The sequence below is a fragment of the Brassica napus genome, chromosome C9, assembly GCF_020379485.1.
Source record: "Brassica napus cultivar Da-Ae chromosome C9, Da-Ae, whole genome shotgun sequence".
Classification (NCBI taxonomy): Eukaryota; Viridiplantae; Streptophyta; class Magnoliopsida; order Brassicales; family Brassicaceae; genus Brassica; species Brassica napus.
The window spans coordinates 53,256,471-53,269,890 of NC_063452.1; the positions used below are offsets into that span (position 1 = coordinate 53,256,471).

Sequence of the window (13,420 nt, forward strand, 5' to 3'; positions counted from 1 at the left end):
TCTAAAGGCCCAAAACAAGTAGTGCCAGGCTGTCACCAAAATCAGAAAGATAAAACGCAGCGTTGTGAAAGGTTGACTCAATAGTAGTATCTAGACTTCTAGAAAAGTTAAGACTCTGAACGAAGTAGAAGGTTAGGGACAAAGTGATGATAACAGCGCCACCGTGTCCCCTGTCTGAAATATCTATTTTATGTACTTTATCTTCCTCACCTTGTGCGAAAAATCTCAGAGCTCAGCTGCAATGGAGGCGACTGCGAATGAACCAGCTACGAAAAGCTCCAAATCCTCTCCGAGAGTAACGATACCGAACTTCTTCGTGTCGCTCTCCTCGGCATTTACGCAAACACCTTCCGCGCGTACGAACAAGCCCAGTTCGCAACTTCTAGCACCAGCTTCAGACTCCGTCAAGTTGATTCAAGACTTCCATCGTTCTCTACTCTCCGCGACCGAGAAATTCGCAGGTTTCTTCCATTCGCTCGCCGCTAAGAACCCTCTGTTTCAGGAAGCGGTTCGCTTGTCCTCCGGGTTTCGCGGTGTTTGCGACGATGTAAGCTCTCGTTCCTCAACGTGGAGGGGTGTTTTTGTGAGCCTTGGTTTATTACAAAGGATGAGTTTTTTTGTTTGATTTTATCAGATTCGTTTGAGGAACACTACAAGGGTTAGGTTTGCCATGTCGGATCACGGGTTTGCAGCTGTTCTGCCTGGAGATTCAGTTGCAGGAACGGTGGTTGCTAACGGGTTGATAAACTTCCTCAACATCTACAACACCGTACTTGTTGTCCGTCTAGTACTCACCTGGTTCCCCACTGCTCCTCCTGCCATTGTTAACCCCCTCAGGTAAGAAACTCCCCCTAGTGTTTTCCTGCACGTATTGAGAAACACCACTATGATAGGTCTTAAAGTTTCAATATTTACATCTAAGATCATACGTCTCGTATTTGTAATGCTGGGGTAGCTTAGAGGAAGTTTCTTTGGGATCAACTTGAATCTCTCCTTTCTTGAATGGTTTAAAGATTGGTTATAAGTTATAACCTTGATGGATCGATCTGCTCAAGAACTTTATGTTTATTTTTGTTGGTTTCTGATTATGTGAATGTGTTTACCATTGTATCAGCACTCTATGTGATCCATACTTGAACATATTCCGGGGAGTCATACCGCCTCTTGGAGGATTAGATTTATCTCCCATTTTGGCGTTCCTTGTTCTCAACGCCTTCACCAGCAGTGCTATGGCGCTTCCTTGCGAGCTCCCACCAGCTGAAGGAGCGGCTTCTCCATCATCTTGTGAGACAAAGTGGATGAGAAGGAGAAGGTTGAGTAGCAACCAGAACCAAACACCGAGCTCTGCTTAAACCTTATTAAAAAAAAAAAACCCTCCTCTTTTCTACGCTTCATCATGTGACATATACTTTTCGAGTAATTTCATTCATCTGCATCTCTGGATTCTGAGTTTTATTTTGTGTAAATTTTCTTTAAAAAATGAATAAAAAGAGTTGTTACCAAAAACAGAAAAGAAAAAAGAGTTCTGTTCTTTGTAAGACTTTGCAAAATTTCAGGGAAAATGATAAGCTTTGTTTTCTTCATTAACAACTTCCACTAAAGGGTCTAAGCAGAGGATTTGCATTTCAAGACGAAAACAAGAAGGATGAGAATGACAAGCAACCCACCAAACGAACCACAGAGCCTGTGAATCCAGTTAGGATCAAACCTGGTCAAGCTCTGATCACAATACAGGGACAGGGCAATGGCCAAAACCAAGAAGAGGAGGAGCACAGGTAGCGAAAACATGAAACCAAAGAGTTCTTCTTCCGGTTCTTCATCTTCCTCTGATAAGCTGTCGATGTAGAGAGGCGAGAGCACGGCCAGTACTGACAAGCTTATAGCCAGAAACTTTCTGGACGAAGTAAACCTGGATGATCCTGTTTCCATGCAGAAAAGAAAAACTAGTAGAACAATCAAGATACAAACTAGTAACTTCTTGGTGTTTAGCTTTTTGAAAGGGAAAGGGTTTGTTTCTTGGGGGAGAATCTCTACACAAGTTGCATGATAGTGTCCAAAAGCGGTTAACAATTTACACAGAAGGAGAGGAGAGATTTCCACTGGTTCAGAGGAATCTTTTGTTTCTAATGGCCACACATTGATAAAAAATATTCCATAGAATCATATGCCATTTTTCTCCTTTTCTCTTCCTTTTAGTACTATCTTTTTGTAATAAAGTAGTAACTGTTAATCTATTACGAATTCTGGAGATGATTTGGTCTAACAAAAAAACATGGTTCATAACTTCAGTGATATACATGGCCAAAACTTATCTACTCATCAATTGATCATCTGAAGGTTGACTTCAACATAAAAAAAAGCGCAAGTATAAGTTTTTTTTTTTGACCAAAGCATAAGTGTAAGTTTTATTATAGGCTTCTTTACTATGGCATACCTGTGTCCATCTAAATAGCTTAAGCGATCTAAGTAACGAGCAGAAAATCAAGATCCGTCTTAGATCCTCTTCTGTGAGTTTTAGACACGACGAGAAGTCCAAATAATGTAACCTCTTACAATTCTTGGCAAGCAAAATAGTAGTATCTTGACCGACCTGTTAGAAACACAACAACTCCTTTTAAACACTTGGGAGAAACCAGCAGACGTTTGGTACTTTAAACACACACTCATAAACTAAAGGCCTTCTCCAGCTAAAGTAGGCTCATCAGTATCAAAGGCCCACGTTGACAAATTTATATTCCAATTTTTATTTTTCCGTTAGAAAATGACTGGGCATTTCGGTTTAAATCCGGATTCGGCTTGGTTTGTTTGTGTTCAAGAAAATACTAACCAATATAAACCAAAATTAGTTTAGTTTGGTTAGGTTTGTGCTTGGTTTGGTTCTGGTTGAATTCGGTTTGGTTCGGTTTAGTTTAGTTTTGTTAGTGTTTGGTTTGGACATATATTTTGGATTGGTTTAGATCGGTTTGGGTTCGGTTGAGTTGGTTCGGTTTCTTTTTTTGCCTAAAAACCATTAGTTATATACCCACAAACTTGCGTTTCAAACAAAGTTACTAGCAAAAGGTTGATTGCTTTTACTGCTACTACCTGCAAACATACTACTAAAAGGTATATTTGATCTTCTGGGAGAAAAATCGAGTTTTTGAATTGAAAATAGTACTAATTATCTAATTTCGGGGAAAAAAAAAACTAGATTCAATTAGTATTTTTCTTCACTTTGGAGAATTTCTGCTATACATAGTTCTTTTGTATATTAAAAACCTCATAGCATACGGGTCCAGTATTTGTGTCAACTTAATTGATAAAGATTAAAACATATGATCAGTCACATGGCATTTTCCTCATCAGTAGATTTCCTATATGCAAAAACAAAATTGAAAGATTTCATTGTAGATTGATCATTTATTTTCCTTGTCTATGAGATCAACTTGGTAAGACAGTGTGGTGGTATATCTCAAGTTAAGGGTTAATCCTGGACAAGGTCTAATAATACATTTATTTAACTTTTAAATTTATAGAGATAGTATACATAAGTTTTATAACTTACAATTACAGAAAATGCTATTATAATTAATCTGACTTTTTAATAGTTTTAAAATGTTTATGGCCGGCTGTGTAGATCTACCTACTTTCACTTTGGTTTCAGATGTAATATGGATTGCATACAGAATTAACAAAACGTCATCTAATTTGTTCACTTGTCTCTCTGTATATACAATGTCAAGGATGGATATATCCACACCTCAAATATATTCTTTTTCTAATTTCTTCGTATAAATTTTTCATTTGTATCGTTTATAAATAAGAATTGAATTTGAGAGGTAGGGACCGAGTCATAGGACTTTGGATGTTTGTTAAATCCCTTAAATCCAGTCCATTGTGGCAACAGTAGTGCAAGTAGATGGCATTCGAATCCAAGTTTGGACTGTTTTGAAAAAATATATTTTCCCATGCACGATTCTCATTTACTTTCAGTAAATTTGTAAATTTCACCTTTGTAACATAACAAATATCCGCTTTTGATCAGATACTATTATCAAACCAAGACATATATAGTGGTCTGTGTTAATATTGTTGGATTACGATATGGGTAAAATTTAGAACTCTGCAATAAAACTTGATATGCGTCTGTTTGTTTTTCTCCATGTATATACCACGTCGAGCATATCACATCACATCATTGTGATGTCGCTGTAGAGAGATAGAGATATGAAAACTGAAAATGTGAATCGAAATTGAATGTGGAATGGTCCTTTGGTCCTCCATAAAAATAGCTGTAATTGAACACTATATGACATCGCTTTCAAGTGGACCATTACATATTTTAAATACACAAATAATATTTCGTTTTGTATGTTTTTGGTAGTAAAGATGTAGATTGAATTTTGTGAGTTCATTCATACATTTGAAGTACAAAATAGATGTATTTGATTATTTTTTATCACATGAGTCCATACTAATTCAAAATTATTCTTTAATAACAGTAAACTAGATTTTGATCCGCGCTTTCAAAACGCGGATTTTTTTTTTTTCAATGGTCAAAATATTTAGTAAATGTCACATTTCATATATTTGTGTTTTATTTTATAAAAGACTTAAAATTTTTATCTTTCTTTATCGTGTTTCATTTTAAATGACTATTTATGTTTAAAAAATTAAACTTTATTTTTTTAATGAATTAAGTTGGTATAACTCTGATAAATTAATTTTATTATGTGGTTAATATTTTTAATAAAAATAATTATATACTTTTAATAAAGATTTATACTTTTCGATGAAAAAAACAATTTTTTTTTATGAATGCTTAAATTATATTAAGAAAAGAAAAAAAAAATAAGAATGGTTGAAAAAAAATTATTTGAACTTGGACTCAATGGCCCAAAGAAAAAAAAATGTGAGAATTTGATCTGATTTTTTAATCGGTCCAAATGGCCCAAGAGAGATCTAATGTGGACAGTGGGCTGGATCCGAAAAAAATGGCCCAATATAGATATGTTATTAATGTTATTTGATTGCTTTTAATGAAACATGCAATGTTAGTAAAGAAAAAACAGACTAAGGTAAAAAAGACAATAGAATCCTGTTTTAATAGTATGGATCTAAAAATAACCAAAAAATAACGATATACACACGAAAAATATATATATATATATCGACATGAGCAAGTTTATTACTAGAGCGAACAATCATTTAACTCCATACCGACATGCGTAAGAATATTTACCGTCATATTAGTTTAATTACTTCAAGACGAGTTCTTTAGCAAAAAAAAATACGGGTCATCTTAAAAAAACCATGATCACATGAATATACAAATTAATTTGGTTTTCCTACATATACACATTGGTAACGGCAAGTCCTAGGACAAAATAACGAAAGTATCTTTATGATAATTGTCTTCTCATCGTTGTTCGACTCTGCTCTATTCTTTTTTTTTTTTTGTAATAAAAAAAAAAGGAGGTAAATGCACATATAAATGTGGAAGGTAGGTTTTGAACCCAAACCTAGTGGGGGCAAAGAGAACTCTGCTCTATTCTTTTTACTATAAAATTTGCATTCCACTTTTTCTTTTTGTAATTTTCATTCTTGGACACTAAAACTTATCATTTTGATAACCAAAAAGTTGCATCTTTCTTTCATTTATCGCGAACCAGAGATATTCTTTTGGTTATTTAATTTATTCGTTACAAAGCAAATCAAAATTCACATGCAAAGCATCTCTATTTTTTTTTTTTTTGACATCATCTCTATTTACGTGTCAAACTAAACGTATACCATAAACCCAGCTCACAAAGTTTTACTCGGGCTGAAATTTTATTGCTTCAGTTTCATTAATTTCATCGAATTTTTTTTTCAGTAAACCGTTATATGAATTTATGTTTGAATTCTAGTCTCCGAGCCGTTACCCCGTTGTATATTATAATTTTATATTACCACCTAACATAATCCAATTTGCAGAATTATCATACATACATTTTTGTAAGGCATTCATTATTCATATTAAGAAACTTAGAAAACAAACGTGCACCATACATACATTTCAAATACAAAAATAGATAATAGTTAGGTTGTACCCGTTGAAATTATAGTGGTTGTTACAATTTACAAATCCCACTAATATTATTTTTGTAATGATCTAAATTTATTCTCTAACTTTTTGTTTTTAATTGGACAACCTCATATTGTCTTCAAACTCTAGAAATTCTATTTTTCATTTTTATTCATTGAAGATGTTTACAAATGATAAAAAGAAATCGCAGTAAAATACTAAATTCTACTTTTAACAGAAAAACTAGATCTTGACCCGAACATCCGTGCAGAGTTTTTTCTTCTTATACTACAATATTTTAGTTTATATAATAAAATTTATCACTAAATTAATACAATATTTTAGTTTATATAATAAAATTTATCACTAAATTAATGTAATTTACATGTATTATTTTTGTCATCTATTTATATGTATTATATAACTATATAATGCCTATATTTAAGTGTCTTATATTTTTATAACTATAAAGTTTTGTAACAAAATTTATTTTGAGAACATTATTATGTAACAATACTATTTAACGTAATTTTTAATTTTATTTCTAAGTTTGAAATGTATATGGAAATCAAATTAATTTGGACCTACATAATAGAGAAGAAATATTTTGAGATATTGTTAAAAACAACAAAAATATTTTTTAAAAATAAATTATAATATATTGTACATGCAAAATAATTTTGTAGTAAAAATCTTATTTGAAAAATTTCTTGACATACAGAAAGTTGGATAAGATTTTTATTTTATTTTATTTGAAATAGAAATGGATATATATTTCTAACAAAATCTTTTAAATATCTTTATAAAATGTATTTCCGGAAATTAATTAGTTTAAATTTTTATTATCATTAGAATATAATTAAAAATAATTTATATGATTTTAATTTTTGTTCATAAAACAAAAATAAATTTAATTTGAAGTTCTAATTATATTTTATTATAGTTAAAATTTAAATTAATTAACTTTCTGAAATAAAATTTAAAATGATTCTTAAAAGATTTTCTTAGATTTTGATTTAACAATATTTATTTTATTTTAAATAAAAGATAAAGATATTGAAAGATATGATGATTAAATTATGTAAAATTTGATAAACACTCTAAAGGATGATTCATTTTAAAATATCACACATGAAAAAGTTATGACTTATGTTTTAATAGTATAGATGATGTTAATTTATGCCAACTGATTTGAATTAAAAATATTCTGCAGAATTCTAAACTAATCATAATACCTACTAAACTAATTTCATGTTAAAAGTAAATACAGTATTATATTATGTAATCAGTCATCTAAGTACGTATTGCAGAATAACTTTCCTCGATCTAGTCAAAACTTAGCAATAAAATAGTAAGAACGTCTTTGGCTTGTAATGCCCAATAAACAGCAAAAAGTATTTAAAAGTTGAAGAACACGTCCGTGCATGCATAGCACGTTTACCGGATAACGTACGACGAATGATCTTGCATGGGAGATTTTTAGCCCATCGTTTTTGCCTCTTACAACGAAATCATCATCTTATAATTGAAATAACTAAAGCTGCGAACGTTATAAACTAAGTTCTCATCTTTTCGTGAAAGAAAGACAAACGGAAAAGCAACGAGAAAGGAAAAGTTGCAATGTAGTATATAATGTTAGGGGAGAAATCGAGTAGATTTTGGTACGGAACCCAAAATTTTGAACATCTTTTTCTCTTTACTTTATTTTGTGCGAAGGTTTATCTATTGGTAGGCGACAAGCTTTCACATTTTTTCTTTTAAAAAGGGCACTTTCTTTGTTGAACAGAGATTGTGGCTCTCTATAAAATCAAGAAAAGGCTTCACTACCTCACGAAAAAAAATATAATATATTTAGCAAAAAAAGAAAAATATAATATAAATATTATTGGCTTCTTTTGAACAAAAAAAAAATTATTGGCTTCTTTCACGATATTGAATTTTCATTCTATTAGTGGGACTTTACTAAGAAAAATAAGTCTTGCCTTTTTTTGCGTGAATTATCAGCTTCTGTATACTTGGGAACGAGTGAGATTACAACTATATTTTTTCATAATAAGACCAAAAGTAGATTTGGAGATGTCTTTTTGGTCAAAATAAGCGCTCGGATTTCAAGGTTTAAAAGTAATAAGAACCGGTGGTGGGGAAAGAGTTGGATCCGTCCAAGGAAAAACATATTAAAATGGAATAAGCTACAATGTGATAGTTTTTGTCTAATAGATGCGCCACATAATTAAAAGTACAGTCGATCCAAATGCTATGTCACTGCGAGAAAACGTTTCTATAACAATGAAGATTTACTAGAAAAATATTTCCTCGTAAATTTACAACATGTTTACAACGAAATTACGACGAGTCCAAAATTCGTCGTGAACTCCATGTAACTTTACGAGGAAACAGTTTCGTCGAAAAATCAATATAAGTTTACGATGAAAGTACGTGGAAAAAGAAATTTGTCGTAACTGTTACATCGACATTACAACAAAAAATGTTACCGTTATATTTAGGTGAAAACGTGTATTCAATGTGTTTTAACTTACCTAAATTCGTTGTTATATATTCGTTGTTATATTTCACCTACCAAACTCGAAAATTTATATATCGTGAAAGAAGCCAATAATTTTTCCCACAACTCTCTTCCTCACAACACAGAAACGAAAACAAAAAAAAATCAGAAAAAAAAAATTTCAAAACAAAATCTAAGAAAAAAATGGCTGGTGGCAGTAGTACTTACGAGTTACGAAGTTGGATGTATTTTCACAAAGATTCCGACGGGAGGGTGACAAACGCATTTCTGAGCGGGCTAGAGACATTCATGCACCAGGCGGGCTGTACACTGATCACGCAGGAAAGCAGTAAGATGTTCTGCCCCTGTCGGAAATGCAAGAATTCAAAATTTGCACGTAGTGAAACTGTATGAAAGTATTTAGTAAACAAAGGATTTACACCACAGTACTATATTTGGTATCAACACGGAGAGGGTTATGGAGAAAATGAAGCTAGTAGTAGTAATAATAATTTTGAGGATGCTCATCATAATGAAGAACCGAATCATTTGCATAATGAATATAATTATCATCAGGAGGAGCAGATGGTACATCATGATAAGGTTCAAGATATGATCAGTGATGCATTTTTAGAAACAACTACAACAATAGTTGATGGAAATGGAAATGTATAAGAACTTAATTTAGATGCAAAAAATGTTTTATAAAATGCTAGATGCTGCAAATAAACCAATCTACACTGGTTGTAGAGAATGTCTCTCTAAATTGTCTCTAGCAGCTAGGATGATGAATATTAAAACGGATCATAATTTACCTGAAAATTGCATGGATGCATGGACAGAGTTGTTTAAAGAGTATTTGCCAGAAGACAACGTGTCTGCTGAATCTTATTATGAGATTCAGAAATTGGTTTATAGTCTTGGGTTGCCTTCGGAGAAGATTGATGTTTGCATCGACAACTGCATGATCTACTGGAAGGAAGATGACAAGTTAGAAGAGTGTCGATTCTGCAAAAAACCATGATTCAAACCGCAAGGCCGTGGGAGGAATAGGGTACCGTACCAAAGGATGTGGTACCTACCAATTACAGACAGATTGAAAAGATTATATCAATCTGAGAGGACTGCTGCGTCGATGAGGTTGCATGCTGGACATGTCCAGAGAGAAGGCGAGGTTGCACATCTTTCAGACGCAAGAGCGTGGAAACATTTCAACAAGGTACACCCAGATTTTGCTACAAATATTCGGAATGTCTATCTTGGGTTATGCACCGATGGATTTAGTCTATTTGGAATGTCTGGGAGACAATATTCTTTGTGGCCAGTCATTCTTACGCCGTACAATTTACCGCCGGATATGTGCATGGAACAAGAATTTCTATTTTTGACCATATTAATCTCTGGGCCGAAGCATCCAAAACGGTCTCTTGATGTTTGTCTTCAACCGTTGATAGAAGAGCTAAAGCAATTGTGGTCGGAAGGGGTGAGGACGTACGATTGTTCCTTGAAAAATAATTTTACGATGCGAGCAGTTCTTCTGTGGACGATAAGTGATTTCCCTGCTTATGGGATGTTGTCTGGCTGGACAACACATGGAAGATTATCTTGTCAATATTTTCTTGGATCGACGGATGCTTTTCAACTGAAGAATGGTAGGAAGAGTTGTTGGTTTGATTGTAATTGTCGCTTTCTTCCACTTTCCCATCCGTACAGAAGAAATAAGACATTGTTTCGGCACAAAAAAGTTGTCAGAGACTGTCCTCCTCCATATCTCACTGGCCAGCAGATCGAAGCGGACATTGATTATTACGGAGCTCAGGAAACAGTTAAGGTTGGAGGAAACTGGCATGTTCCTGGAAATATGCCTGATGGGTATGATGTTTCTCACAATTGGCGTAAGAAGAGTATATTTTGGGAGCTACCCTATTGGAAGGATCTTCTCTTACGCCACAATCTGGATGTCATCTTTTTTTAGAACATCATGAATACAATACTGAACATCCCTGGGAAGACAAAAGATAATAAAAAGTCAATGATGGACTTACATGATATTTGCTCAAGAAGTGAGTTGCATATCAAGAGCAATGAAAACGTTCATATTCCCATCTTCCGGTTGTCATTAGAAGTCAAAACAACTTTGTTTGACTGGGTTGCATCAGAAGTTAAGTTTCCTGATGGTTATGTTTCAAATCTGTCAAGATGTGTTGAACGAGGTCAAAAGTTCTTCGGAATGAAGAGTCATGATTGTCATGTGTTTATGCAACGACCATTTGCTTTTGCCGAGCTCCTTCCAGCAAATGTCCATGAAGCACTTGCAGGTAATTAAAAAATTATAATATATATACATATGTTATGAAATGTTATTAATTTGATTACTTTTGCAATATACAGCCATCTGAGTATTCTTCAGAGATCTTAGCACACGTACGTTCAAGGAACAACTTCATGAGAACATTCCGATCATATTGTGCAACCTGGAGAAGATATTTCCTCCTTCATTTTTTGACGTCATGGAGCATCTAGTTGTCCACCTACCGTATGAAGCATTGCTTCGTGGACCTGTTCACAACGGATGGATGTATCCGTATGAGCGACATATGAAACATTTGAAAGGGAAAGCAAGAAATCTTGCAAAGGTGGAAGGTTCAATAGTTGCGGGGAGTTTGATAGCCAAAACATCTAACTTCACATCATACTACTTTTCTCCAACTGTTCGTACGAGAAAAAAAAGAGTTCTTATAAGATATGATGATGGTGGAATACCGACATCATATGCAATTGATGGTGTTCCTGACATTTTCTGCCAAATTGGACGGTTTGGTGGTAAAACGAAAGAAGTATGGTGGTCATGTGAAGAGGATAAACATAGTGCCCACACTTATATTCTGCTTAACTGCGAGGATGCAGTGACCCGTTACTTTGAAAGGTAAATATTTTTGTGAATGTTAATTATATGAATTGAAGTTAATTATATATGACTTGATCATTTGTTTAATTTGCAGCATGTTTGTATCTCAAGTTGAAGAAGCAATACCAGAAATATCTGCAACTGATGTGGACACACGGAAAGATAAGCACTTTGTCAAGTGGTTAAAATCACAGGTACGTAATATATCTCATTCATATATTAATTAAGCAAGTTTTTTGATACTTCAATATTAATTAAGAATATCTGTTTTTTGCAGGTTGATTATGACGATTCATATTATCCCGTATGGTTTCACGATTTGGTTCAAGGTCCAGTAGCAAAGGTCACCACATCACCTATGTATTTCACACGAGGATTTACCTTTCACATATACGAGTATGGGAGACATCGGGCAACGAGTAACTACGGAATATATGTGAAAGGTGAAACAGACTTTTACGGGATCTTGCAGGAGATTATTGAAGTGAAATTTCTGGGGTGATTGAAGCTAAAATGCGTCCTCTTCAAATGTGAATGGTTCGATCCTGTTGTGAAACGAGGGATTCGGTATAACAAATTTGGTGTTGTGGATGTCAATTTTGGGAGAAGATACAACAAATTTGAGCCTTTCATTTTAGCTTCACAAGCCGACCAAGTTATCTTCCTTCCTTATCCTCGCATTCGAACTTCCGGGATAAACTTGTTAGCTGCTATCAAAATTACACCTCGTGGATGCATTGTCGCTGGAGAAGAATCGCCTTTACAAGAATAAGACGCTATCACTGAAGTTGAGGTACCTGAACAACAAACTGATGAAATCCTTTTGATCGACCCGGAAAACTTTCAATATGAAGATCTTCCCGAAGATGCGACAGATGAAGCACGTGAAGACGAGTTCGAGGGAAGCGACGATGATGATTGTACTGATATTCATGAGAACGAAAACGATTTAGAGTGATGTAATATTGATGAGAACGAAAACGATTTAGAGTGATGTAATATATGTAACAAATGTTGTATTTCTCTATTGTAATGTTTGTTTAAGGAAATATTGTTTTTATATCATCTTAATGTATGTCTAACAAATGTTGTTTTATATAATATGTATTTCTTTAGATTTTAAAAAATTATTTGGAGTTTTAGGGTTTAAGTAGGCGAAAGAGTAAGAAGAAGTAAAGAAGAAGATGATGATGTTAGATGATATGTGACTTTGGGGTTTAGGGATTTCATTCTCGGGGTTTAGGGTTAAGCGTAGTAAAGTCCTTGTAAAAATAACACGGGCCTGGTAACTTCGTCGTAAATGAAAAAAGACGGGCCTGGTAACTTTGTCGTAAATGGTTAAATCGATTCCTCGTAATTTCGTCGTAAATGAAAAAAGACGGTCCTAGTAACTTTGTCGTAAATGGTTAAATCGATTCCTCGTAATTTTTTTCGTAAATGAAAAAAGACGGGTCTGGTAACTTCGTCGTAAATGAAAAAAGACGGGTCTGGTAACTTCGTCGTAACATTACGTGGAGTTTACGACGAATGTCTTTCTCTATATATTGAGACGCCGCAGAACGAGGCAGCCTCGTTCATTCCTCCCAAACTCCTTTGCTCTCTCCCTCTAAGGTACCCACTCTCTCTTCCTTTTTTTTTAGTTAGTTAGTTTAGGTGGTTAGTTAGGTAATTAGTTTAGGTGATTAGTTAGGTGAAGGAATAATAGTTTAGGTGATTAGTTAGGTGACAAAATAATATTTTAATTATGTCGTAATTGATTAAATTTATTTTAATTTTTTTTAGAAGGTTCCTAGGAGGAAACCATCAGCACCTACTTATTCTCAGTTGTTTGGCGATGGTTCCGGAGCATCTTCTTCCGGTTCATCATCTTCCGATGCAGTTCCAGACTCTCAGACTTCTCAGAGAGTTTCTTGGAGTCCTCCTCCTCCACCGCAGATGCCTCCACCTCCTCCTCCAGCGGCTG

At 34.0% G+C, this 13,420-nt stretch overlaps 2 protein-coding genes across 2 annotated transcripts; one reads left to right on the top strand and one right to left on the bottom strand.

The window, feature by feature from the left end:
• Positions 1 to 127: 127 nt before the first annotated feature.
• Positions 128 to 1,583, top strand: LOC106421335 (ylmG homolog protein 2, chloroplastic-like). The gene is made up of 3 exons (XM_013862175.3): positions 128 to 547; positions 635 to 837; positions 1,115 to 1,583. The coding sequence occupies exons 1-3, from the start codon at positions 191 to 193 to the stop codon at positions 1,350 to 1,352; spliced, it is 798 nt and encodes a 265-aa protein (XP_013717629.2). The 5' UTR covers positions 128 to 190; the 3' UTR covers positions 1,353 to 1,583.
• On the bottom strand, positions 1,558 to 2,326 carry BNAC09G36700D. The gene has a single exon (XM_013862177.3). The coding sequence runs from the start codon at positions 1,927 to 1,929 to the stop codon at positions 1,606 to 1,608; it is 324 nt and encodes a 107-aa protein (XP_013717631.1). The 5' UTR covers positions 1,930 to 2,326; the 3' UTR covers positions 1,558 to 1,605.
• Positions 2,327 to 13,420: the final 11,094 nt, after the last annotated feature.

Coding starts and splice junctions, on each gene's coding strand:
- LOC106421335 (XM_013862175.3), top strand. CDS start 191: ATGTACTTTATCTTCCTCACCTTGTGCGAAAAATCTCAGAGCTCAGCT. Junction 548..634: donor TTCGCGGTGTTTGCGACGAT/GTAAGCTCTCGT, acceptor TGATTTTATCAG/ATTCGTTTGAGGAACACTAC. Junction 838..1,114: donor GCCATTGTTAACCCCCTCAG/GTAAGAAACTCC, acceptor CCATTGTATCAG/CACTCTATGTGATCCATACT.
- BNAC09G36700D (XM_013862177.3), bottom strand. CDS start 1,929: ATGGAAACAGGATCATCCAGGTTTACTTCGTCCAGAAAGTTTCTGGCT.